The following is a 27122-nucleotide window of genomic DNA, read 5'->3' on the forward strand; positions in this document are numbered from 1 at the left end:
TTTTCCCAAGGAGGTTTTTTGTAGTTTTTCCTGGCCGAGAAGGAGGGTCTAAGGACAGGGGACTCCCGGGACATCGGCCCTCGCACCTGCTCCCCATCCTCAATCAACACACCCAAGTGACCTCCTCTGTCCCAATCAGCGCACAGCCGGTCTCATTTAAACCCTGATGCAGTTGGCTCGGCCGCTTCAGACCGTACTGCGACCCACCACCTCTCCTCCTCCTCCTTTGCATTCCTCTGCATCCCTCTCATCCTAATCATCCTCTCTACCCTCTCACCATATCTACCACCACCAGTCTTCAGGCCCCGGGGGGAGACATCTAATCACGATCAGATTACGGAGCGCCCGTAATCGCAATGTCTACCGCCGGGGTCTGAGCGCCAAATAACTTCCGCAATAAAGCATGCTAAACAGTCCTCTCTGTGTCTGTCTGAGTCTCCCCAGGTTAGTAAAGTTAGATGGGGCAAGTGCGGAATATGTGATTTGGTGAAATTTCCTCCAGGCTGTCAAGAGTTTACAGCATTAAAGCATCTGTGTCGTTTTATTGATTTGGTGAGAAATGGGACACAGCTATATCTAGTTCTTACCGTAATGATTGTCCCAGTTCTAGCCATATAATATCAGATTGGGTGAGTCCATTTGTAAATGTATTGTAGTTGGTTAGTTAGCCAATGAGTAATATTGAACATTTGGTGCTTCTAGTCCTCCATGAGCTTCGTTTTTTTTGTAGTGTAATGAGTTTATTCCTCGTTTTATTTTTGGCGTCTAGTGATTTAAACTGGGCGAGTGTGTGGTGGGTTGGGTTAAATGTATATATATATATATAAATTTTAAAGCATCACCTCTGCACAGGAGTATAAAAAAGCCTTTTTCTCAACAGGTCTTGTAAACTCGGCGGGGAAATGAAACAGTTTTAACGTGTGTCTTTTCAAACATTCTCTGAAAAAGTCAAATATTTGCTTGCTTTAGTTCTACGAGAAATTGACAGTTAAGAGAACAGCGCCTCTAACCTTGAACGGAAAAACACGATTAGCATCTATATTAAAAACTGCAGGGTGTCAGATATAAAGAACAAACAACTACAGCTTTTATTCCCAATTCAGGAAACTTTATTTAAAAGTTACAAAGGTATTGCCTTACTTCACCCTTCTTTGTACAGGACAGTGGGCCACGGACTGACGTTCAAACTGACAAGTAAAAAGTGAAGATAATGGTGGCAAAAACATATTATTGCATTTTGGAGATAAAAAAGGGTTGAAACTTAAAATGCTTATCTCTTCAATGCTTTCCAAACAGTTCAGGTCCCAATACCACATAATTGTGGGAGAACTCAGCAGGAAAATTGTGCTTCAACCGTGTAAGCATAAAAGTCTTAACACATGATCTATGTTGTAATGTATGTAATTATCCATCCTTTCATGTCTTAAACGGTTTTATGATTTGTGTAATTTCTTGGTGATTTTAATGCATTGTTTTCCTGTTGTGTGAAGCACTTTGAATTACCAAACAGAAAACCCACAATAGTTGAAGCTAATTATTTGTTTTGAGATTGGGCTCATAAAGCTCATGACTGTGTTAATGATTTGTCTGGAATGTTCCACAGAATGGCATTAAGTAGCTCTTATGATGGCATTTCTTCAACAGGTTCATCTGTACTCGGCCTCATGTGTTTTAGTGCGTGAGTGGGCGGGTTGTTTGGTTGTGTGGGTGATTGTGGGATTGTGTTTAATGCACTGTAAAGCCCTTTGTATTAGAACTACGATCATTTTAACAGACGACTAAATGGTTAATGTTTCTGTGCTAGATTTCTTTTTTTAAACCCTGAAAAAAGCCACACTATGGAACATTCTAAGCAAAGCAGGTGGTTACATAATGCACTTTAACCATAAACCAGATCAAAACATTGCCATTTTTACAATTAAAAGTTGCATTCTACCATAATATTGACCTTTATTGACAGTTTAGTACGTCATGATATCACGTAATACTTTATACTGAGCTTATACTGAAAACGGTTAAATTTACAGTCCACGTGATCCTTTACTTCTTTCAGCTTTCACACAACTTCCCAGCTGAATCCGCCATCGACCGTAACACATTTATTGAACCAGGTAAACCAGAGTGTCCCCGATGTCCGCCGTCAGCCCGTTGTCAGCCAGAGTGATCTTCTTCTGCTCCAGGTTGATGTTGAACACAGACTTTTCACTGATGGGGAGTTTGCCCTGCTCCTCTTGTCCCAGGACGGGCACTCTGCGGGGGCCCAGCAGGGGGTCCTCGTACCTCATCAGCTTCACACGGGACAGGTCTGTGTTTGGAGCAGGACAAACAGAGGTCGGTTTAAATGATGACAGGGGGGGGAAGGTTGAGAAGAGAGGTAATCTAGCAGCGATGTTTGCGGGAAAGGGAAAGTATAGAAAAAGATGCAGGATGAATGATAGTATACGATTATTATAGACCAACATAAAGTAAATACGGTTTAAATGGTTGAGTCGGACCACTGCTGAATAGTTCTGATCTTTTTAATCAAAATGTATATAAGACTACATGCTGCTATTAGAAAAACTACAATCATAGTGTGTTAAAATTTGAATTAAAAAGCTGATTTTATTTATTGTCATTGATTGATTGACACTGGTATTCATTATTGAGCCTCTCCCTCAGTATTAAGACACTTCCCCATATCTGAACTTGTTTTCATTAGTTTTATCAGCTCATCAAACAGGACAGAATCTAATCTAATATTACATATCAATATTTTGAAAAACTGATTTCCTTTTGTTCTAGAACATCTAATACAAACTAGTACAGTGTTTTGTTTTTTACACATCTTATGTTGGTAATACCTCCTGTTGGCTTGATAACTAACATGTTGAATGGCTCTTAAGGTTAATATAGACTGTATTGTCTTTAGCTGTAGAATGACCGTAATGTTTGACGCCTTGTTCCCACCTTTGATGAGGCGGTTGACTTTGGCGAGGCGGCGCACGATGCTGTCGCGGCTGTCGCCCTGACGGATTTCCACCTTCTGAGAGAACAGACCGCTGGACGGCTGCGGGTTTACGAGGGACACGGACACGCCGGGCTAGAAAGACACATCGAGATCAGTTACGTCTACATACTGACCTCTGTGAGAAGGCTGTGAAGATAAATTATGACCATTAGAAAGTTCAAAACATTATCGTAAGAACTAAAACATACAAACTGTGACTTTAGAAGCAAAAATAAATCTATGTTTTTGGCTTTTTATGACACATTTTACTTTAGTTTCTTAATCAATCAAACTGTCTGTCATGTACTCAAGTACTGGGAAATCTGGAAGAGAGAGGATTATGGATTTGACTGTTGTTTGGTCATGGCATTAACACTAAACACTAAAAATGTTAAATCGTGACATGAACAACCAGGATCCTGAACGAGGCTTAAACCAAACAGATAAAAAAGGGGAAAGATCAAGGAAAGATCAACGCTAAGATGATTCTAGGACTTGATTGGCTTAATTATTTACTTGTCATAAAAAGTTTTGTCATCATAAATATCTGAAAATCGATACACTATTTCACGGTTTTGCAAAATTAAAATATAGCTTGCATATGTCATTATCTGAAGTATCATACATTAATAAGCTAATCAAACAGCCCGTAGCTACCTCAGATCTGAAGACGCAGAACGGTTTCCCGGGGCAACAGTCCTCTTTTATCTTGTCATCGGCTTCGGATGCAAACAGCAAATCGATCTGCTCCAACTGCCGAAAAATGATATTAAAAAGAAAAACACAAAATAATGAGTTACAGGCGGCAGATGTGCGTGTTTACAAGTGTGAACAAGCGGCTCAACATTAGCTCACAGCTAATCCGTCACACGTTTCCAGACGGAGATAGGATCTTTGTGCCACGGAGGGTTTTGTCCTTCATGGTACACAACGGATTATTGTGTTATGTCTAATACTGTTACTACACAGCGAGTTCATCAACAACAAAGTACAGAAACACACAACTAAATTAAAGATTGTCCTTTTGATTAAAATGAAGAATTCTTTGGACTTTCCGTTTCCTGTAGAATACAAAAGGATGTACCGTATTTTCCGGACTATAAATCGCACCTTTTTTCATAGTTTTGGCCGGGTTGCGACTTATACTTATTTATACTTGTATACTTCTACTCCGGAGCGACTTATATGTGATATTATTTGTTATTTTCACACTTGCAACCGCATTTCATACTCAAGTGCGACTCAAATATGTTTTTTCTCTTCTCCATTATGCATTTTTTGGCTGGTGTGACTTATACTCCGGTGCAACTTATAGTTCGGAAAATACAGTATGTATTTGAATAAATATCAAAAGTTAATATGGCATTAGTGGTGAGAGGATTGCATTGGAGATCGCTCCACGTGTGCAGACCTGGCAGTGCTGTAACCATGGTAAACACACACGCAACGGGAGAGGAGGCGATAGTACATATAAACATGTACAGTATACAGTATTGGATAAAGGTTACATCATGTGAAGTATTTTTCTCTGGAGTACTTGAGTTCAAAACCTTCTATTTGTTGTTTACCCAATTAAAACGTAAATTGCCAAATTATAACTATATATATATATATATATTCGATCATTGATTTTCTGTGGATCACTTGTTACTTTGGGAGTAAATGGAAGACTTAATTTCAGATATATTTGTTTTGAAACTTTTTGAAGATTTTGTCAAAAAGGAAAAAATAAAACCAAACTTTTGTCACAATGAGTCGTTTTATTTTTCCTTTTCCCCCCCAAATGGTACTTTGCTAATATTCATTGTACATTTGTTCTAGCACCAGGCATTATGTGGCCGCCACCAATGTCCTCCTCAATATTTGAGCTCAGTTAAAGTGTCTGGATTTCTGAAGTCAAAGTATGTGTATTTTAAGCGCTCCTCTGCTTGTTAAACCCAGTGTGACACCTCTGAACTCAGCTGTCAACTCAGGCAAAGCCCCTAACGCTCCAGTCTGCACACCACTCATAAAACACCTTCACACACCCACAAAGCCACATTTGACTTTTACATGAGACGAAACAAACTGTATTACTGAATATCAAACTGCACGATTTGTTATCCATGTGCTACGATTATGATGTTTTCAAGCGCCAACATTTGACTTCTTTTACCTCGAGTGAATTTGTGAGGTAAACCAGGTTCTCCATGATGACGGCTTTCTCATCAAACTCCAGCTCCAAATCCAAAACCCTTGGGCCACTTTTCTCCAGGTTTTCCTAGCACACAAAAAACAAATACAAAACAAACAACACATAATTAGCTCTTTACTCAACAGTTTGACACTGTGATGCTGACACAATTGGTTTGAGAATATGAATGAGGCTTTCAGACACCAAAACAAACCATGAAACAGAGGGCATAGTGTGAGAAAACAACAATTTGACAAAGAAAACAAAGAAATCACGACTATTTATTGACACTATTTATGGACACAGCCGGAGACGGAAACACTGGAAGCACGAGTTGAATATCTTCAAAAATGCTGTGTGCAGAAAAAAAGTTTATGATTTAATAACTCCTGTCGAAATCCTCTTGATGCTCTCTTCAATCATTAAACCCTGCCAGACAAAGCAGTTTTGGTACAATAAGTTGCGATGTGGCTCTAACAAAGTATAACGTGTTAATATTCCCAGTGAGAACCGACAGAACAAAAGAAAAGTCGCAGCTTGCAAATCCCACTTTTCTAAATCGATAAAAAACAATTCAAGTATTTTCAATATACACGGGGGGGTTTTCAAATGGGCCTTTTTCTGCCGAGAGAATGAAAAAGCAGATGCGCGCGGCAATCACAAGAGTGTAGTTAAAAGACAGAATCAATTGGAAGAGAGAAGGAGAGCAAACAATCGCGGCTCCGACCGTCGATGCGGTGAATTGTAACGCATTTGAGTGGGTTGTAGAAAGTTGAATTACCCAACTAATAACTGGGCTCTTGTCGTGATAATTGCAGCAAAGTACGGTTGAAAAAAAATCGGCACAATTCAGTAAATCGTTGCAAAATGGTAGCTACTTTGTGTTTTAAAAAGGGGCCGCGTTATGGAAAATGTGAGTTTTATAGTGTCGTGTTACAACTGTGTTTTCTAAGCGTGACATTTCATAGTAGGTTTTGTTTGGATTGAATCATGCATGTTTGAGTAATCCTGTATTATTTTTCCTGCAGTTGAGGAAAAAACAAACAAAGTCTGGGTTCAAAATATCGAGTAGCCCTTTTTCAACAATAAAAACGCATAAATGAGCTGCTTGTTACGTGTAAAATCAACTGGTTTTCTATTACCAAGCTGTTTTTGACCAATATCGTGGTTTAAAATGAACAAAATGCAACATTGTGAGCCATGCATGTTATAATTCAACACTAAATTGCAGAGATATACGATTATATCTATGCAATTGCTTGTTACAATTCACATTTCATATTATACTTTACTTCTTGTGCAATTCTACAATAATAATACATCAAAATATTTCAGTTCATACTTCAAGCTTAAGATATTGTATAGAAATTAACCTCATTTCTGGCTCTCCAGGTTGATTCTCGTCCACCAAAAACTACTACAGCTATATTTTCCCCACCTCTATTTTAAGTCTGCCTTCTTAAATTCTGTGTTCGGACGTTTAAATACAATGCCAAAGCGGTTTAGTACAGTATTTTACATTTGAGCAAAGCTTTCACCATGAGTTTCAGAGGAGCCGTGTCGTCGTGTTGAGGCCGTACCTTGATCATGGCCACAAAGGGCATCACTCGTTTCATGTACTTCTTGAGCTCTGGCAGGGCTCCCAGTTCACTCGCGATGACCTTGTTGTCGGGAAGGACTCCACTGTTGCTCTGGGACAGAAGTTAAAAGAGTAAACTATTAAACATGCGCCAAACCGAGCATGCTTCTTTCATAATTATTAGGGATGAATGCTAACAAGGAAGTGTATGAAGGATTTATCGGATGTCCTAAGATACGAAGCAAACAAATCAAAATGTATTCTACAAATTCAGAGTTCAGTCATAGGTTCGGTTAACACAAGTAATCCATAAGGGCCAATGGAGACAGCCAATGGCATCCCAGCTTCAATTATGAGTGATTGTATTGGCGTTTTGAAGCCAGCAGTAGCACATGTTGCCTTTAAACAAGATGAAGTAATGGTACGTTGAATCGCAAGCTCCTGTGCCTAAACGGATTGTTTAGTAGTACATTTCATTCCGGTGTGATATCTGGACAAGGCTACATCAGGCTAACAGGAGGCACTGCACCGTTTGAAGCGCCGTTACGCAAGTTAGACACAAACGTCAAGCTAGCGTTAGCAACACAAGTATTATTCAGTTAGCTCGACTTTACGTGAAAAATCAACACCTACACGTGTCTATGCTCTCGTATTGACTACAGAAAATGTCTAAAAACTCAACCGACGTTTTCTCGCGTTTGTGTAGTCGCCGTGGTAACTTACCGCCATCACCCGGAGACGCTCTTTACCTTGTAGTGTTTGCCGAGGAGGGACAGGGCGCTGTGCTGCCACGTGGGGTAAGTTTGGGCCACGTAGATGGTGCAGTGGGAGGGCTTCGAGGGAGGTTTGGAGTCACCTTTCTGTTCAGAGAGGAAGAAAACAGTCAGAAAACTATAGACGCATTGTGAATATTTATCTTAAAATATTACACACAAATGGTTGAAGTTCGACTGACAGATTTGTAGACATAACCGTTTCTGTATATCGTTTATTTTCTCGGCCAAAGAGGTTCTGTTTTGATGTAGTTACAATTACCATATTTTCCACACAATAAGTCGCACCTTTTTTCATAGTTTTGGCCGGGGTGCGACTTATACTTCTTATACTCCGGAGCAACTTATATGCGATATTATTTGTTATTTTCACACTTGCAACCGCATTTCATACTCCAGTGCCACTTATGTTTTTTTCTTCTGTATTATGCATTTTTTGGCTGATGCGACTTATACTCCGGAAAATATGGTAGTTTTTCATCAATTCTTTTGGATCAAAAAAAAAAATGTATTTGCAGAGACAATTTCGTTTTTGAAAGCTTGCTACACACCAAGCTAAAAGTAAGGATAAACAGATTTTTCACTTTTAACACACAGTAAAAAAGGTAAACTGTGCACTAATTGGATCAATTTCATATTTGCAACAGTTCTGTACATTGGGTCGTTTCTCAAATACTCCTGTGTGTACAAAAGAACTTTGTTTGGGGGCCGTCTTCATCTTTCACCAGTTTTATCCCCTTTTTATCCCAGCCGATCGAAGGGAACGGGCTGAGAGCTGGAGATATCTGCCCGTCAATAACACTCTCCAGGTGGTAGTATGTTTCCAGGTGAAACTTGGTGGGCAAAGTTTGAGAACAGCTGGGACAGAATGTGGTTGAAAACGACTTTAAATTAACTAAATTAAAATGTATTTTCAACCTATACATCCCAACTGACTGCCTTTTTGTCGATTAAAACCAAGTTGCAATAAAGACTCATTCGTTTTCAGCTGTTCGGTTTCCCTCCTGGTGTTAGTGCTCAGTGTGCGTTTTATTCCCCCCACTTTTATGTAAAGCCCTTGTTTTAAGATAGATTTGTATCCGACGATGTGTTCATTATTGTAAGTAAATTTAATGCCCGCCTTTGATGAAATAAAACCCTCAAATCTCTGCTCTCGGGCACAGCATTATCCGATAACTTTCTTTCGCTAAAGTTTCATAATTTTACGCCTCATTGTGCTCGGTATTAAACAGCACCTGGGGGACTGAAGCCACACTCCGCTACCTTAAGATTTATTTACCGCGGTTCATAAACACAGAAAGATATAGTGCGAAAGAGAAAAATCAATCTGGGATCACAAAGTTGACTTGAGTTATGGGGAGGCGGCGGAGTGTGCGGGGAGGAGTGATGCGTCTCGCCTTGCTTTTGGGCGGCTGCATGTAGGCCTTGAGGCGCAGGCGGAGGTCGTGCGCCGTCTCCATCAGGTACTGAGAGGAGCGGATCAGGACCTCGTCTACGGGACCGGCCACGGGCCAGGACGCCTTCATCAGGGAGGAGGTCTGAAAGCAGAAGCATACTTTAGAATGTATGCAATTTTCCAATGTAGCACAGTATTAAAGTAAACAGAATGTGAATGTGATGTGGGAAGTATGTGACACATAACATTTAATACAACAGCTCAAGAGGAATGAAAAGTGAATGCTCTTTTAGCTATTTTGGATAGTTTTACTGCTTCAAAAATAATAAATAAAAAAAAGGATAAAACCCTGTCCTTGTGTTGGGTTTGCATTCATGTTTTTCTTTCTCCCCCTTGTTTGTATTGTATGGTTGGTGGTTGTATGGTTTTAACATTATATTTTCATGGAATGATGCAAGAAACTTTCCCCTCCAGAAAGTTCCATATTGTGTGTCATTAAGTGAACTGGTGTAAACCAACTTTAGCATCTTCTTAATCCCTCAACCCTATGAAGTACAGAGTACATAGAAATATAATTACATAAAGAATGAAATAACCATTAGTAAATGATGAAGAAATATATCGCAAACCATTAACTTTCACCGTCTAAATAATATGCTAGACTTTTTGACATTTTAATTAGTGAAGACCTATGGCCCTGGAGAGATGCACAGAAAGATACATCTGTAAACACATTGATCTCTTCCTTAATTCTCCTCATTTGTTTATGCAGGACTGACACTTCTATTACGCTCAAGTCAATGAAAAGAAGAAACTAATGAATTTTGGCTGCTCCCTTTGGATCACGGCAGGTTTGCTAAAGCAAATCATCAATGCACATGGGTGATGTGGCTTAGTGGGTTTAGTTTGTGTGTGGGACTGAAGCAAACGTGACCTTCTGGCACCCTAAAATTCTTAAAAATAAAATAAAACAGAACAGCTGCAGAAAATCCAATGAGCAGCTCATTAATTTTTCTATGTAGTTTTCATTAATCCGTGGGTCCATATGAGAATCCTGTTACAGCCATATTTGTTTTCTACTCTTAGAGGTCCTTAGCATAACTCTACAGACTTGGTGGTCTCTGAAAGTTGTGAAAATCATTGCAGTGAAGAATTAGGAGGTTAGAAATGCATTATGTAAAAAAGCAAAAACTGTTCTTTTTCACGTATTTAAGGCAGTAAACATCAGGAAAAACAGGATATACGGAGCTCCACTCAAAGCACTTTACATCAAAGCCTACACCTGTGCTCCACAGATGGGACCATACAGTTTTGTCACGATGATTGTTTTGGCCCAAAAAATCTGTTAATTTGCTAAATGAATCAACATTAAAAGGCAATTAAGTCAGGAGTTTGTTCATTTGGTTTAATAAATATTGGCTCTGAAAATGTAATAATTGAAAAACCTGTCTCATAAAAGGAGCATGTGTACAATATCATTATAGGCTATTAGATATGCAATTACAATTATTATTATTGTATTTGGTGCAATTTGTTTATTCAGATTATTTATTTGACTTCAGGTCTGCGCTCGTCCTGACTCATGTCTGAGTTTCTTTGCCTTTCAAATTGGCAATGTTGATCGTTTTGGCTTTCTTTTTTGGTACAAAATCTGTTCAGGATCAAAGGCCATATATTTGCCGTATCGCCCAGCCCTAAAGACTAAAGTAGTTTAGGTCAATTTGCAAAAAATAACAAAAGGGAACGAATGATAAAAACCCACATTTGTTGAAAGCAGTAAACCGCAGACTTACTGCAGCTACATTCTGTCTGTGGAAGGTTGACAGGCTCTTTCTAGCCTCTAAAATAACAGAGCGCAAGGACGGACACATGAGTATCGTACAGCGTCTTGCCCAAGGACACAGCAGCAGTATTCCTTTGGACCAAACCGTGTGCTCTTCCAGCTGCATCTGCCCCAAAACAACAGCATTTAGTCTTTGTGGATCAGAGACTAAATTGCAGAGGTCAGAGCAAACCATAATAACGAGGCTCGTTCAAGAATACAAACTGCAGCGTGTTCAAGATGCACTCCGGCGTCAGACATGCTCCACACATGATAAAAGAAAATAGCAAAAAACGTTAGTTATGGGCCCTTTGTTGTTGCTAAGCAACAGTTGAAAGGCCCATTTCAAGCCGTGTGGGGCCTTTTTCATATTCATAAGCTCAAGTATTAAAGATATTCTTGGCTGGATGTGCTGCTGGGAACGTGCACTGGCGCTTCCTTTGCTTTCACTAGAACATTGAAAAAATAAAAATAACTTTGTGCAGCTGAAGACCGTCTCCTGGTGGACGCCACATGGGGAGTGCGCGCGTGCTAAGCCATTTCACACAGGTAAATGAGCAGTGGAAACATCACAACCAAAGGCATATCTAAAGTGCAGCAGCATATTTTCCGTGGCTGGTCCCAGGTGCTTTCACAGATGTAAATGAATACGGCAAGTTTGAAAGTCTGTTATTTTGTTTGGAGTGAGTCCACAGGGGCAGCAGGCGAGAGACAAAGAAGAAAGCCCGGGGAAGATGATGGAAAATAGTACTCAAAAAGGCCAGATGCAAGGTGGTAGTTACCTCTCCCAGCAGACCCCATGTGTATTCACAAAGGTGAGGGCAGATGGGCGCTAAAAGCAGGGTTTGCCTCTTGATAAACTGGAACACCAGGTCCCTGTGCATGCCCTCGATGGCCAGCTCACGGTACTTGTCTTTGGCGGCCTGGAAACAACAACAACAACAGACAACAACAACAGACAACAGCAGTTGAACATTCAGATTAAAGCGTGCTGGATAAGGACTAGCACCAAATTTGAAACCATTTTTGATCTTTTGCAGAAAATAATGCATCTTTATTTACTTTAAAAAAATATTTGACATCCCTATAAATTCATATGGGTGGTTAAACTTTTAACATTTGAAATAAAGCGGGACTAAACTACACACACAACCACATTTAAAATAGAGCTGGTAAATGAAGCACTGCCGGGAGGATTAAAATGGCAGAGTAGGGGGCGGGGTCTGGAGGTATAAGGAACAGTGTGATTGGTAGGGCTTTACTCAGTACATCGATATCGAGATATTATTGTGACGAACAATACGCACCTCAATACATAGATGCGTATTGTGATTTTTTAAAAATATAGTCATTATAAACTTCAAAGTTTTACACTTCTTAACCTACAGACTGCTGCATCAAGGCTGAATTTGAGGAGGTGAAAATGTGACTTAATCATAGGACAGCTGTATTCTGACATTAAGGTCCTTGCGAACAGGATATTCCAATGCTTTTTAGTCAACTTAATAAAAACATACATTTAGCATTTTTTTAACATTGGTTTTAAAGGACATCCATGTATCAGGACTTCGGGATTTGTATCGTGGACGCTGTATCAGGATATGTTTTGTAACGTGAGATACTAGGCAGGGATTGGTTTACCCAACTTCAAACTCCGCCCCTGCAGCTGGTGTAATCAGAAACACCCAGTTTTAAATCAAGGCAGCCCAGTGTCGCTTGAGCACCGAGCGGCACAGACACTCCAGCTTCGAGTGGATAACACCGGTGCGCTCCATGAGTTCGAATCAGACTCGACAGTTTGCCGCAATGTCCTTTCCCAGTCTCATCCCCATTTCATACTATAGTACACCGTCATGTCCAATTAATGCCTACCAGCCAAAAAATCCTTAAAAAAATAAACTAAATTAAAGTGGCCATGGAAGGCAGCACTGTTTTTGAATGATAAGCTGCAAATCTTTCTAGTTTGCACTAAAATTGCAGGAATAATGACAAGAAACAAGTAGACAATGCTATTAAAACAACATGTAGACAGTTTAGTAGTGTTTAGTGAGAACAGTATTTAGACCCACTTTAATTATTATGTGGAAGAGTTTCTGCATGTTCTAAAATGTAAAATTGAATCGCTACTTGTAAGAATTTGAATTATGAAAATATGCAATAGTTTATTAAATATGGGACGAGCAGTGATCCTACACGGGTAACAAAATAGTCCAAAATACTAGTTTCTGATGGTGGTTTAAATCGGCAGGGAACAGACCAATTCTTTGCACAAAAACAGTTGGCAAAATAGCGTTGCCTCATTTTCCCAAACACTTGTGGTGAATGGGGTATTTAGGTTTACAAAGGGCAGAAATGAGACGTGATGGGGCGGCTCCATTTACCTGAAATTCAAAGAAGCCACTCTTGAGCCCCTCCTTGTACATCATCCGCTCAAAGTGCTGCTCCGTTCTTAAGATCCCTGCATTCATTTCACTGGAGAGAGGAGACAAAATCCATGCAATCAGTGTGAAATAGGCCGCTTCCCACACCATTTATGACAAACTCGAGCCTTTCCAGTCGAGGAGGGTGTTTACTTTTGTAAAACTGCTGAAGTGGAACAGGGATGGGGGAAAGCTTACACTATGTTCTAAACATAAGCCTCCTTCTGCCCATGCTCGGTATTCGCAAAACTATGAACACATTTGATAAGCAATCGTCACGAGTAAATCTTATTGTGCTTATTCCAGCATCAGGTCGTCAGTGATAGGAGCTACAGTATTTGTATTTGTAGTCATGGCACTGTACATACATTTACAATGAGCAAGAAAGCATGGTCAGTCTCCATTAGTGTTATTGTGAGGTCATAAAATAAATCAATACACAGACAGTACATAACTGCATACTAAAACCAGTATGGAAACTAGATACATTTTGAATAATATTGATACCCATAAATCAGTGTAACTTTCACGAATCAGTATCAGAACTAGTATAAGCCCACATGGAAATATAAAATGTAGAATTTGTAGTTCACATGTCTTAAACATCACCTAAATGCGTCCCCAGATATGAGATAAACATCAGTAAAAGCTCCACTCGATTTGATCATAGCTTTTACCGATAATAATTGTAAAGTTGATCTATTCTTAATGAAAAAGATATTGTATAGGATTACAAAGTTGTCATTTGGAACTCAAACATGTAATTTTAAGTGTCCCTTCATATCATCCCCACATCTTCGCTTCATGTCTGAGAACTTCTTATATAGTTTCCCACAAGAAATGATTAAAAATGTATAAAAAAGTGATGTCTATGCATTTTTTACAGGCAAACTTTCCCGGCATCTCCTCGCAATCAAATCCCTCTGAGGTCGACATGTAGCTTTCCCTCCGCTCACGCACATACCTGGCGAACACCCTGTCGTTGAAGGTGTGTGCGGGCCCGGTCCTCAGGCTGTTCTGGTTGGCGATCATCTCTTTGACCCACTCCACCCACGTGTACAGGCGCAGGATCCCAGCGTCCGCCATCGTCTCCACAAAGTTGGCGTCCTCCACCGTGTCGCCGGCGTCTGCGAGGGCCAGACGCATACCTGGAGGGAAAGGAAAGATCAACGGTCAGAGGAGAGCATTTGTAGACTTTATTGCCCCGGAAAAGAAAGGGTGCATTTGATGGGCATTTCAAAATCGTGCAAAATGCAATATTTCGGACAAACGTTGCGATTGGATTGGCGATTTATCTTGGCGGGAATCTGTTCAGCGTTCGCATACAGAAACTGGTTCAGGAGCATTGAGGGTTGAGAGAAAACTGAAATATGATCTGCTAAAATAACAAAAGAACACATTTGTAGAGGTCAGTGCAACTTTAATGTTTTAGCATCGTCTTGTCAGTAACTATTTGGTTAGTTAATTTGGTTTGACACCAAAATTTGACATTAACAATCACTTAAATCACTCAAATAGACACCTTTTCCAGTAATATTCCATTTCCATTCAAGAATACCATGTTTATTCTGAGGCGGCTGGTACTACAGAGCCCAAACTCAAGATATTAGACAACCAGGAGGAAAATAGAAACAAACAACTTGATGTTTGGTCACTATTGTAGTCTCTAATGAAGCACAGAAACTGCTTTTGAACTCCCAAATCCAATGCATTCCTTCGCCTGGCAGATATGTCATGAAATCTTTCTGCCGTCAGGCTCGGCTGCTTACATCAGGAGCGCTTCAAGGGAAAGGTTTATCTATAATTCAGCCGTTTTCCTCTGAACGTAACAAACCAAAAGAACAAAACAAATACAATACGGCAAAGATTGCAGCCGAGTCGACAAGTTACTGCCAGCAAAACAAATGGTGTAGCATAGATGATAAATATTAGTCGTCATCAAGGGGAAAAGAAAGTACGAACACAACTCTAAGCTCCAAATAGGACGCAGTACAAGACGTTTTGAAAGAAAGGATATAATTTTTGCCATGTTAAAGCCGTTTTTTTGACTATTAAAGCTGCTGTATTTACCTTATTGTTAATGGGCTGTACTTTTGGCGCTTTAAATTCTTAAATATGCACTTTTCTGGTGGGAGGCACGTCCGCTGCTCGTCTCTATGGATATGTTATCGCTTCACATTGACTGCAAGGCGGGTTTGGCACGTATTTTGTGCGGTTTAGTTGCCGACCGCCAGTGGCACAAACTCCGGTTCACTGCCGTGCGCATTTGTTGGAACGCCGCACAGATTCACATGGTGTCGCGACCTGACATCATACAAACGTTTAACTTAGTCCTAATTACAGTATACAGGATGCTTTTCAAGGTCTTAATAAGCAATATCACTCCTGCAGGTTAATAAATGCAAAATATAGAAGTTTAGGTTCATACTGCGTAGAACTTTCGGGGCAAAACATTAACATCTCAATGCTGGCGGACCTTCCAGAAAAGTTATAGTGCACCTTCAATATTATTATAATTAAAGCATTTAAAGCAAGAAAATGGAAAGGGAAGTTGTATGGTTTAAAGTCGGCAAATTTGGTCATGAATAAAAGAGGGATTGGAAGGATATAAATGGCTCTAAAACAGAAGAGTGCCCGGATTAATATTTAAAGAAGAAAGAGGATGCGATTTGTCAGAAGCACCGGCCTATTGAACACGTTGTATAATTGATCATTTATTGCTTTCTTAAAGGTGATATATACCATTTTATCATCGTTTTTTTCAGTTGGACTTGATTTACTTCATACACTATATTTAATCATAATAGTTTAGATGTATCACAAGCTAGAATATGTAAAATGCAATATAGAAGAATAATTGGTCTTATGATTTGCTGCATATTCTAAGATTTCCCCAGAGTAGATGCTTTTATTTGTGACTGTGAAGCCATTTTGCTGTGTATAGAAAATAACCTCTGACTTTTAGATATGACGCACTGTTGCATTCAATTCCCTCCTGGCATTTCTGTTCACGTCGTGTAAAACGGCTGGCGCTGTGACCTTAACCTGCTGCTAATAAATGTGTCTAAGCCCAGGTCCAGTGAGCCAATGTGGATGAGTTACAAAACTCCCCCTGGTACAGTCGCCCTTTGACCTTTCAGACACTTCAGCTCTATCTCTAGACCGGCACAAAAGCAGCAGCATAAACAAACAGTAATGTAAGAGAGCGGGTTTCAAACTGTGGTAGGTGGGCTATGGCTTTGGATCCTCTGCAGTTCTGTCTTTGTTCAACTTAAAACCAAATATATTCACATTTTTAGCCTCTTTTTATAGAACTTCTTTGTTCATTTGTAATCCTAGTTTGGCCCTGATTAAGACTTTACCACCATATCTAAACCAGGTCTATAACAGGATTATTATGTCGTAGAATATATTCTGAATGAGTTGTTCAGGAGCTTTTCAAACCATGTTTGTATTAATTATGATTTGGGATGCAATTTTGACTTTTAGAGATTCACCTTTCAACTGCGAGACAGCAATCGAGTAAGTTTTATGCAAGTGCAGATGCCGCCTGTCACCTCAGGCTCCTATAGGCCGGAATTAGCATTTAAGCTTTTGGAGGGTTTTTTCTGTTCGATTTTATGACAAGATAGGCTTAAATAGATTTGTATAATTTCTCAGATTTGTCATCTTATACAAATAACTTATTTGAAAGCTTTGGTCTGGGTGTGTTTGCCAATAAGCATCATGTAAGACCTAAACTTATGCTCACAAGATAACGCATGTGAAGCTTGATGTCCTACTTGAAAATCACCTCAACATGTAAAATGGACGTTTCATATGAGGTGAGGACAATGATGCACTGTGAATAAAAAAAGAGTGTCTAAGATTAGGGTATATATTTTAGATTGATAGAAGAATATATGACAGGGGGTTTACAGTATTTATTGCAATATGCAATAATATGCATTAGCCTGTATTGCCATAGCAATACTTTTGTCATATATTGTGCCCTAATTTTAAGCATAATTTAAGTAGATTTTTAAAAAATAAAATATGCTTTGTAATGTCACATTGACCTTGTACTTTAGAAACTATCATTAGGTGTCAATGCCATGTTTTAGATTCAGATCAAATAAAAAAAAAATGGGGGAAATGTTTGCCTCCAGTCACCAAAGAGCACAGACAAAACAGGACCAGGAAAAATTGAAGACGCAGTGTACCGTCTGCTGAGAACTTGTCAATAGCTTGGGTGAGAGTGAGGAAGTTTCCAGTAGATTTGGACATCTGTAGAATAGAGAAGCAGATGTTAGCAGCTAAATAGTAGAGTACCCGCCCACACGAGTTCATTACCAAACAACTGTCACATGCAGCTATTTTGTTCAGATACTACGAGAGCAAATTAGTACAAATCAGCAGCATGTAGAGTCACTATGGGAGCAACTCATTTAACTTCTGTTAAAAAATATAAAACATTGTATACATTTAAAATGCAATTAAAATTGAAATAACCTTTTCCGAATTGAGCAGCAGATGTCCATTGGCACGCACGGCCTGAGGCCACTTTCCACTGATGAAAAAAAGGCAAGATTTTATCTATAAATGTCAATCTAAGTATTATCATACCTAATTCCACAGGCAAAATATTGTGCAATTATAAAGCAACACATTATGACAAATGACATTTCAAGATGTCAAGACCAGGTTTGAAGAAAAGTTTACACGTTACTACCATTATTTTGTAATCAGTAGAGTATCAAGCCTTTTATCTTTAAGCATTAAAATCAAGTTTGAAGATATAATATTATGACAAATCTGAGATTTAATATTGGATTTATTACATCTAAAGGAACTGGAAACAAACAGAATAATCCATACCAAAAACCGCAAGTATTGTTTGTCTGACCTGTCATTGGGCCACATTGCCACGTGGTTGTAAAGGTAATAGGACAGGTGGTTTGGGACCAGGTCTTTGCCGGACACTCGAACGTCCACAGGATACCAGTACTCGAACTCCCTCCTCAGCTTCTGCAGGTTCTCTTTGGGGATGGACGTTTTGGGGAATGGAGACGCTTTGAAAAAGATGAAGTCCCAAACATCTCTGGTCATCTGCTCAGGTCTAGTTAAAAAACACAAAAATAATAATTATAAAACAATATTCAATTCAATTAATGTGTATATACCAATATCATAACTTCAGTCAGGCTCTGAGGGAGTGACAAGTTCATTAGCCAATCACAGTGAAGTGTGGACTCTCAAGGAAAGAAAATCGTTTCTATTTTCTAACTTTTTACATTGCCCACTCCTAATTATAGTACAATGCTGAAATTCAGTGTAATTGTGTATTTAAAATAAAAAGGAAATTGGCACGAAGGACTGCAATACCGCTTTGTGATGATATTTTGCTGTGGTCAAATAGAAAAAGTCATAAATCACATAAGGAACATCTCTTTCCAGTTGTTAAAGAGTTGTTACATGTATGTTGTATAAATACAGACGCCTCTGTGGGGGAAACAATCCATACATTTTAATGTAGAACAGCAGCTCCATCACACACTGGTCAAACAACTAATAGATGATAGATGCAGGCTTTTAGATAGAGGGCCGTCTTCCCGTATTTTGAACAGGGTATTTTAAAATGTGGACAGGCATTTTCAAGTGCAGGGATGGCACGGCGCTCAGGGCGCTCGCACAGTACCCGTGGTCTCGTTTACGGCGCATGTTGTAACGTCAGACGGCGCACGGCCTTAAAAGCGCCGCTTTATTTAGTAAAAGCGTCGGAAAATACGGCGCGATACGCCGCTCCTAAGTGAAGAAGTGTGATCATAATTTTGGCATTCCATATTCTGCGCTTGCGCCGTAGGCGGTTATTTGGACGGGATGTTTTCAAATCCTATCTAAAAGCCTGGATAGATGGATAAATAGATAGATGGATGGATAGATGGATAGGAAAGTCAATGCTAGCTGCCGGGAAAAAGCTCCATTAACAAAACTTATTAAAAAGGAGTGAAAAAGTTGTGTTTCCTATCGAGTGAACATCAGACCATAACACGTTGACGACTGTATCTATAATTCATGAAAACTCCATCTTCCTGTCTTAGTATACAATAAGGGCCACTCTATAAAAAGTGTAATGCGTTTAGAAAATCTGTTGAATATAATCATAATTTAGCTTGACATAAGCGAGTAGTCATTTCCACTGTTTACAATGACGATACATCAACTTTAAGCAGAAGAGAAATTCACAGTTTTTTTGATTAGCACTTAAGATTGATTGATTTTAGATATTTCTCAAGCACAAACATTTTGAATAGGCCATGGTAAATAAATATAAATGATGATGATATGAAGGTTCATCATTTGACAGTCAGTGGACTTTGTGTGACTATTTCACCTTGTTAAAATGTCACACAGCACAAGATGTATTGATTTCAATGTGAGTGTTGTGTTGAACAGTGTGTTGCGAGTCAATACTTTATGCCCAGGGGTGAAGGCCCCTGTCCGTTGAGGACTCCCCCCTGCAGCAGGTGAGCCACAGTGTAGTAGGCCATGTAGATGGTAGAGTCTGATAGAGACTCGATCAGCCACTGTTCGTCCCAAGGCAGGCGCGTTCCTGTAACAAGCAAGCAGAAAAACAACATTATTTATCTACACAGACTTGAAAAAATATAATATTGACTACATTTCAGCTGAAACTACAAGTAAAAAAACAAGAGTAAAAAAAAAAAAAAAAAAATACAAAAAGGAAAACTATGGGAAATTAGTGGATTACCATTTTTTATTTTTTTATATCAACAACAACAACAACAACAAGGAACTAAATGCCTTCATCTTCTTTCTGAGCTGTTGACTAAAATGTCTTTGATGGAGGCTGTGCTTTTCAGCTTTTTTGGCTCTTACTTTCAAAGCCTTGACTCTTTTCCGTTGGTTTTCATTTCACAATATGAGCCAGAAGGATTACAAGCTCAGAAAGCAGAACAATGTGCATTCTACTGTGCAACCTTTCTGGTAGAGGGTCAAATACAAACTTGTCTACAATATGTTATTTTTGCCTGTAATGACTGTACATTCATCTCCATGGAGAAAAGCATGGCCACAAACAAGGTTGTTTAACATACATTTCAGTGTCATGTGTTCCTAGCTGTAGGTAATTTGCAGTATAGAAATGACATGTTGAGGCTTATTCCAGAAAAAGGATGATTCCTGAGGGTTTTGTAGTGAATATCCATGTGCTGTTGACAGAGCGAGTCAACATCACTCTTGTATGCATTTGTGCCGCATGCCAGATGGCCTCTGGTTCAAATCTTTTGCAATTCAAACACTTACTGACTCCCACTGTGGCAATAACATCAACTTGCAATCCTCCATCTCCCTCTACAGACCGAAAGTGTAACATGCAAGTCTAATTCTCAAAAAAGAACACATCTGTAATGATAATCAGTGTATGAGCCAATGATATACATTATGGAACTCTGCTCTGGATATACATGTTCATCTTCACAATAATTTCAAGCAGAAACAATAAGAAAACAAAGCAACAAAACATAAGCCCATATATTTAGTTTCCCGGTACTTTTTTTTTACAAACAGCCCAAATCTTAAAACTCTTACCAAGTCCATAGGTCCTGGAGCAGGCGTGTTCTTGTAGCCAGGCCAGGGTCGCTTCAAAGTTTCTTCTAGTCTCGTCACAAAATCTGTAATAATTGTTTTAAAAAAGGCAGCAGCAAAAGACTAAACTAAATGACAGAATTAAAACATAACATTTTAAAATCTTACGTTTCCAATGATTCAAGGGCTTCATTGGCTTTGGCCTTCCATTCTGCATCACCATAATCCAAATACCTGAAATAATATACATTTAGAGCCTCTATGATCTGGCAATTCCACATAAAACAAACATTTAATCTATAAAAAAGTGATTAGATGACAAACAAAACTGGACTTGCCACTGATCACAAAGAGCCACCACACACTCGTCAGCTGAACGAGACATGACCTGTTTCTCTGGCTCCATGTAGATCACGGCTTCACCCTGTGAGAAGCAAATGCATTGTTTTGATGGTAAACACATACAACAACTGAATCAGAAGCATGTCACCTTTGCATTTAGAGACTATAAAGCTTTACCTTCTCAACCATCATCCTCTGAATAGGCTTTTTGACGTCCTGCACCTTCTGACCCTTAAATCCCTCGACCAACATGATCTGAAATAAAACGGAACAAAAACAAATAATCATAATAAAAATGTATCTTTTTATAAATCCACCGGTGTTAAGATTTCTTTAAATTATATATTTCTTGTTTTCATTGACAAAGACATATTTTATTCTAGACTAAATTCCACTATAGTTTTAGTCAACCAGAAAATAGAGCTTTCATTTTGATAAATTGTGTCGCATTGCTTCATGGGAAATGTGCACAGACCCGTCAGTGGCTCCGGAGCGTGTCTGATTTGGGGCTCTGGGACTGAAAAGCAGAACTTGGGTCTAGTCTCCACTCATCCATTTCATCGATTCATTTACGTTTGGTTTTATTATTCGCCAAAAATATCAGTACAGTTTTATTCATTCTTTCATAGTTTCACTTGACAAAATATATGCACCTGTAGTCAAAGAGCTTACATTTTAGTCAGCAAAAATACAACACATTTGCAATTAATTAAGCACTTTTTCAACTGACTACATGTTTTAAAAGGTGCACAATGTAACTTTTTTTGGTGGAGGGTCTGCCCCATGCTCGTCTCCATGGAGATAGTCTTGTTTTGATAGGAATATTCTACAAGACAATTAAACGCATCATGCCACCAGGCCATGTTACAGGTCAGATCTTTGGAGAGGCAACCTTGCTCACAGTAAGAATCTTTCCATAGTAATAAAACACTTCAAATGTTACAAACGCCAGACAGATACAGGATATTTGGAACATGCCAGGCAAAGCAATAACATCGCCATGGAGAAAAGCAGGTGGCAAATGCACTTTCATAGTTACATACCTGTTAGTTACATAAAAAAGGTGGGTAAAGTTGTAAATTAGCTCACCCCTTCATAAAATCCTTTCAGGTAGACCTTTTCTTTTGCTTCCGCCAATTTCTCCTTGTCATTCTGGCTTTGAATCTTGAGTTCATCACAGACTAGAGGAGCCGACAAGTTTCCGTATCCTGGAATTTCAATTATTGGAACCTATAAAGAAGTACTGCACATAGTTAAAGTGCGAAGATATATTACAAAAATAAAAAATAAAAATGCACATACCGGCTCAAAGGGCAACACCATCTTTTCTTCAATGCCATACTTCTCTCTTAGAGCCTTCACACAATAAGATGATAGCTCAGTGTTAAACCTCATTGGAATTGTACTTAATACTGTCATTTTAACCCTAAGTGACTATATGCTGCTGTGTGTGCTGTGTGCGTGCTGTGTGCGTGCTGTGTGCGTGCTGTGTGTGATGCGTGATGTGTTGTGTGTGTGTCAAACTGAACAAAAACTGAGACTGCATGTGTATTGTTGCACTGTAAATTATGCACTTCACCCCCTTTCCACAGACCATAGCTGTAATCCAGTACAAGCATCTTAACTGTGTTGTTTGTCATTTTTCCTGTTAAATAAATAAATTAAATAAAGTGTAATACAGCAAGCATAAGAAAGAACACATACCTCTTTTTTCTTGATATCTCTCAGAGCAGCAATGTCATCAGGAGCATCAGAGGGGACGCTTGTTACCACTCCAGTGCCTATTTAGAAATGAGCATTAAACAATAAGATCATACTCATACTTTAGTTTTAGTTGTCCATGTTCTTTAGTCATTTCATTTCACCTTTGTCCTCCTTGATGGTGAGCATAGGCAGGGCATAGATGATTTTATAGGACGTCAGAGGAGCGCTCAAGGCACATCCCAAAATATCCTGACAAGAAATACATGAGAAGGAATGAGCATTAAGTAAGTCAGGTAAAGAATAGCTAAATTGTTATGTATTTTTATTTGTGCCGCTTGTTTGTCTTTAATACTCCTATGCTAATCCGTTTGTACTTGGATGTTGCATCATCAGAATTTCTTCAAATAAAAGGTTTGCTCATCTACAGGGATGCAATAATTAATCAACTAACTGTAACTAGAAGACTATTAAAGAAAGCCGTAGTCCTGCTTTGATAATCATAATTGTTACTTGGACAATAGTCTTTTTGCATGTGTTTTAGAGTCTATTATAAAGTCAAAATGCAAAAAAAAAAAAAAAGTTCAAATAATTATTCTCTATCTAGAAAGCTTCAGTAACTGTATTTTAAACTTTGTGTTTTTAAAAAGTGATCACTGACTGGTCGAGCACTAAAATCATGACTACAAATCGAATTACTTCTAACAAGGTGGAATATAAAGAGGAGCTTTTGTATTATACACAAACTGTCTGCGTGTATACCGACCTGTCCTAGGATCTCTATGACGACGGGCACCACTCCGTTCTCTTTGGTGAAGCCCTGGAAGGACATGTTCCGTGCAGACCTGCGCGTGCAGATGAAGACGTCGCCGTTCACAGTCTCAAAAGCCACATACTTCATGTCCGGCCTCACCCAGCAGTTTGTCTGGCCAAACATAGTCTCCGGTCTCAGAGTGGCGGCCACCAGGAAGATGTTTTTGCCCTTCATGCCACTATAAAAGAGAAATCGTGTCGGTACTTCACATGATGATATGAATATAGTATATATCTAAATGAATAATATAGTTTTGTACCTGCTGTAAAAAACCTTTGACTTAAATTTGGCAGTGTATGGCTCAACAATTTTCATTTTGATGAGGGTGTACTCCTGAGGTCCAACTCCCTATTTAGATATACAATAGAAACATATTAAATGTAGTATTTTCATAACAATAAAACAGCTCCCCATAGAACATACTTCTCCAGTTTGCCTGTCATGGTCCATACATGGCTGTCCATCCTTGGGGGAATAGATGGTATATCTGGAGAAAATAAACATTGTCAAGTTCATGGATGAAATCACAGGTAGAATTAGGTAGTCTAGTTATTATGGTAAAATAATTGTTTTTTTGTCAGTAACAGCTCACCTTTTCCCAAATTTAATCTTTTTCCTCTCCTTCAGTGTGACAAAGTGCCAACGGACAAAGGAGTCATAGAAAGGGTTGACATCGGTGGTGATGAATGAGCGTCTCCAGTCGACCTGAGAAGAACAGCGTGACATTTGGCACCAATTTAGCATGAAAATGTGGGCTGAATGCCTAAAAACTACAAACTCTAGACAGAGGCCAGACAAGTAATATTTCTAAAGTAAGTAAATTAAATTACTTTCAAAACATCTACACCAGTGGTGATCCCAAATCTTTTTCGGCTCGCGACCTACATTTAGATCAAGCAAAGCCCAAAAATCTACCTATAGGTTTACCATCTTTTGTAAATGTATCGGGTATATGTTATTTTAAAAATTATCAGTAAGTTTTCAACTGGAATTTTAGGTCATAGAAATAAATATAGTATAAACCTGCAATATAAAACTATGGAAAAGGAAAATGTGTTTCTTGTACCCAATATACAGCTGCCTACAGCCACATTGAAAATAAAATATAGTGGCCACAAATAATAGGCTAATAGTTTAAGCTCTTTTAACGGTTCAGATATTGGTGACAATTATGGTATAGCTCAGGGGCTTGAACAGCTTTGAGATGGACTGAAACAGCGTGAAGAGGCAGGATTACGCTACGGCACAACCTGTAACCTCCTCTCTCTACCTCCTTTGCAGCTCTGCTGGCTCGTGCCGAGTTAAGCGATCTAGCGAGGAGACAGCGGTGCGTTTCTGTTGCTGCGTCTAAACTCACAGGGCGTTAGTCAAACATGTACTTGTGCTACTTGAGGCAACAACTATCTTTTCAAGCAGCTCAAGTATTTTCACATTGCCCAACTCTGGTCCCTTGAGTCCCTCTATAAGCAAATTAGTTGACCAAAAGCCACAGCGATGCCACCATTGTGCTGTCCCACCAAAATATGAGCTTTTGAATTAGCAAAACATGATTGAACTGCCACCAATATTTTTTAATGAACGCAAAGTTACCGTTGTGTTTTCCCAAGTCTAAGCCCAACCCCTTTGAGAGGACAACACAATTACTTGTAATAAAGACCTACCTTGACTCCCATGCTTTTGAGGTCATTGACAGCCAGAGGAGGGAAGTACTCCAGCCAGTGCTCAGCGTTGGCGAACTTGGAAATGTCCTGATCATTTAAGCCCAAAGACCTCATGATGTCCCACTGGTACGTGGCGGTACCTGCTTTGGCTGCAGCTTTACTCTTTAGTAATAAAAAATGAAATTGTAAAATTATATTATGATGCAAAGTTATAAATATTCAGATTGTTTTTTACAAACCTTTTTTCCTTTCGCTTTGTCTTTGATAATAATTTCATCATTGATCGTGGGCTTTTCTTTCTCTTCTTCATCTTCATCAGGAAATTGCGGAGGATTTCCATACAACTCCATCTCCCGTTTTAGTTTGTCTGAACAGGCCTGAGAGATCACAAGTTTTTATTATCGTTTGTGACTCTAAAATATAAATGATTATTTTCTTTATCAATAATAATCAACATATTACAAAACATGAGTATGCCTAAAGTAATACAGTAAAGCTCCACTCACTTTGATTGGCATTCCTGTGCAGTGCAGTCCAAATGGGAAAAGGCTGTTCTTGCCCTTCAGCATCTGGTATCCTACACCAAACTGAGAAAATTAATAATGATCAATAAGTGGAAAATATTTCGGGGTTGTGAGTTCCTTGTGGTGCTTCCCATTAATAGAGGGGACTACAGTTGCCCTGCATAGTCTAATTTTTGCCCACATAGTTTAAGGGAATAAGAGCCCATTTACCCCCCCCCCGCTAATTGTTGTATTATTACAAAAATATAGAAGTAACCATATTTCATCTTTATAATGAGTCTTCAGTTGATCTGTAGGGGCAATAAGTGATACATTTACATTGTTACTAAATTATACATAACTTGCGTGATATTACCTCGCATTTTGACAAGCTGAAAGTGTGACCAAGATGCAATCTGCCATTCATGTAAGGGTAAGGGAAGGTAACAAAGTACTTGTTCTTGCTGCAAAAAACAAAACATAGGATGAATTTGCACTGGACTCAAGTTATGGTATTGTGGTATTGTGGTATGGTGGTCTTCTTACAATAAAATAAAAATATTTGTCACTCAAAATCTAAAGTAACTTACTTTGTGCTTGCTCCAATAGTTGAGGGTGCATCGTGTTCAAACACTTTATCCTTTTCCCACTTCTCTTGGATTTCAAGCTCTATCTTTCTCAAAAAGTCCAACTTTGCTGTTCCTTTCCTCTCCTAAACAGCATGAAGAAACAGCACCATGTGAATAAAATGTAGGCCTTACACATTAAGCATACAGTAAGAAAAATAAGTCAATTTTATTTGAATAGCACCTTTCACAGACAGACGTCAAAATTGCTTCACAAAAACACAGAATAAAATAAGAACACAAAACTAAAGTGAGCAATACACATACAACAATATACAGTTAACAGTTAAATTAGTCCCTAGAGCAACTGTAATCAAAAGGCCGGACTGAATAAAAAGGCATAATATAAGACAAAATCAAATGCATATGATATATTTATTACTGAAGGAGTTTGCTTCAGTTTTAGAATTGCTGGCAGAGGCTGGTCAGCTAGCATGATTAGCTTAGCAGGAAGTTGTGATTGTAAAATAAACCCGTGTTTAGCGCATCTGTGACGAACAAGAAACTATAAGTTGGTGACACTTCAAAATGGACATACCGTCATTTTGACCGCAGACCTTAAATATTAGGTGAACTTAAGCAGAAAGCCGCAACAGCCTCCAGATTGACCAGGGAAATCCACGCCGCCGGTGTTCGGCTGATGACATCTGCGTTCCGAAACCCCCAATGGCTTATGGGAAATGAAGTCTTCACATACAATCATTTATTTAGGAAGATATACCATTAGCTATCGATT

The 27122-nt window shown here is 39.0% G+C and overlaps 1 protein-coding gene across 1 annotated transcript; it reads right to left on the reverse strand.

Annotated features, from left to right (window-relative positions):
* Window positions 1–1080: 1080 nt before the first annotated feature.
* Window positions 1081–27070, reverse strand: lars1b (leucyl-tRNA synthetase 1b). Its single transcript, XM_072445715.1, has 32 exons — window positions 26925–27070; window positions 26351–26472; window positions 26137–26224; window positions 25764–25844; window positions 25497–25634; window positions 25258–25419; window positions 24189–24301; window positions 24020–24083; window positions 23856–23944; window positions 23549–23774; window positions 22947–23034; window positions 22786–22862; window positions 22384–22437; window positions 22171–22311; window positions 21259–21336; window positions 21078–21163; window positions 20908–20973; window positions 20743–20825; window positions 19606–19744; window positions 18038–18250; window positions 17644–17701; window positions 17355–17418; window positions 14117–14300; window positions 13114–13204; window positions 11515–11655; window positions 8912–9052; window positions 7491–7601; window positions 6743–6853; window positions 5145–5249; window positions 3647–3742; window positions 2950–3082; window positions 1081–2305 (listed from the first exon to the last, which is right to left on the reverse strand). Exons 1-32 carry the CDS (start codon window positions 26928–26930, stop codon window positions 2100–2102), a joined length of 3555 nt encoding a protein of 1184 aa, XP_072301816.1. The 5' UTR covers window positions 26931–27070; the 3' UTR covers window positions 1081–2099.
* Between the last annotated feature and the right edge of the window lie 52 nt (window positions 27071–27122).

Source organism: Eucyclogobius newberryi, unplaced genomic scaffold, assembly GCF_026437365.1.
Source record: "Eucyclogobius newberryi isolate DKJ021-1_F unplaced genomic scaffold, fEucNew1.0.hap1 SCAF_15, whole genome shotgun sequence".
Lineage (NCBI taxonomy): Eukaryota > Metazoa > Chordata > Actinopteri > Gobiiformes > Gobiidae > Eucyclogobius > Eucyclogobius newberryi.

What these genes read in the sequence shown, in the direction of transcription:
- lars1b (XM_072445715.1), bottom strand. An exon ending in AAGATTAAATTTGGGAAAAG is followed by an intron (nt 24,084 to 24,188) that starts GTGAGCTGTTAC and finishes TATTTTCTCCAG; the next exon opens with ATATACCATCTATTCCCCCA. An exon ending in AACGACAGGGTGTTCGCCAG is followed by an intron (nt 13,205 to 14,116) that starts GTATGTGCGTGA and finishes TCCTCTCTCCAG; the next exon opens with TGAAATGAATGCAGGGATCT.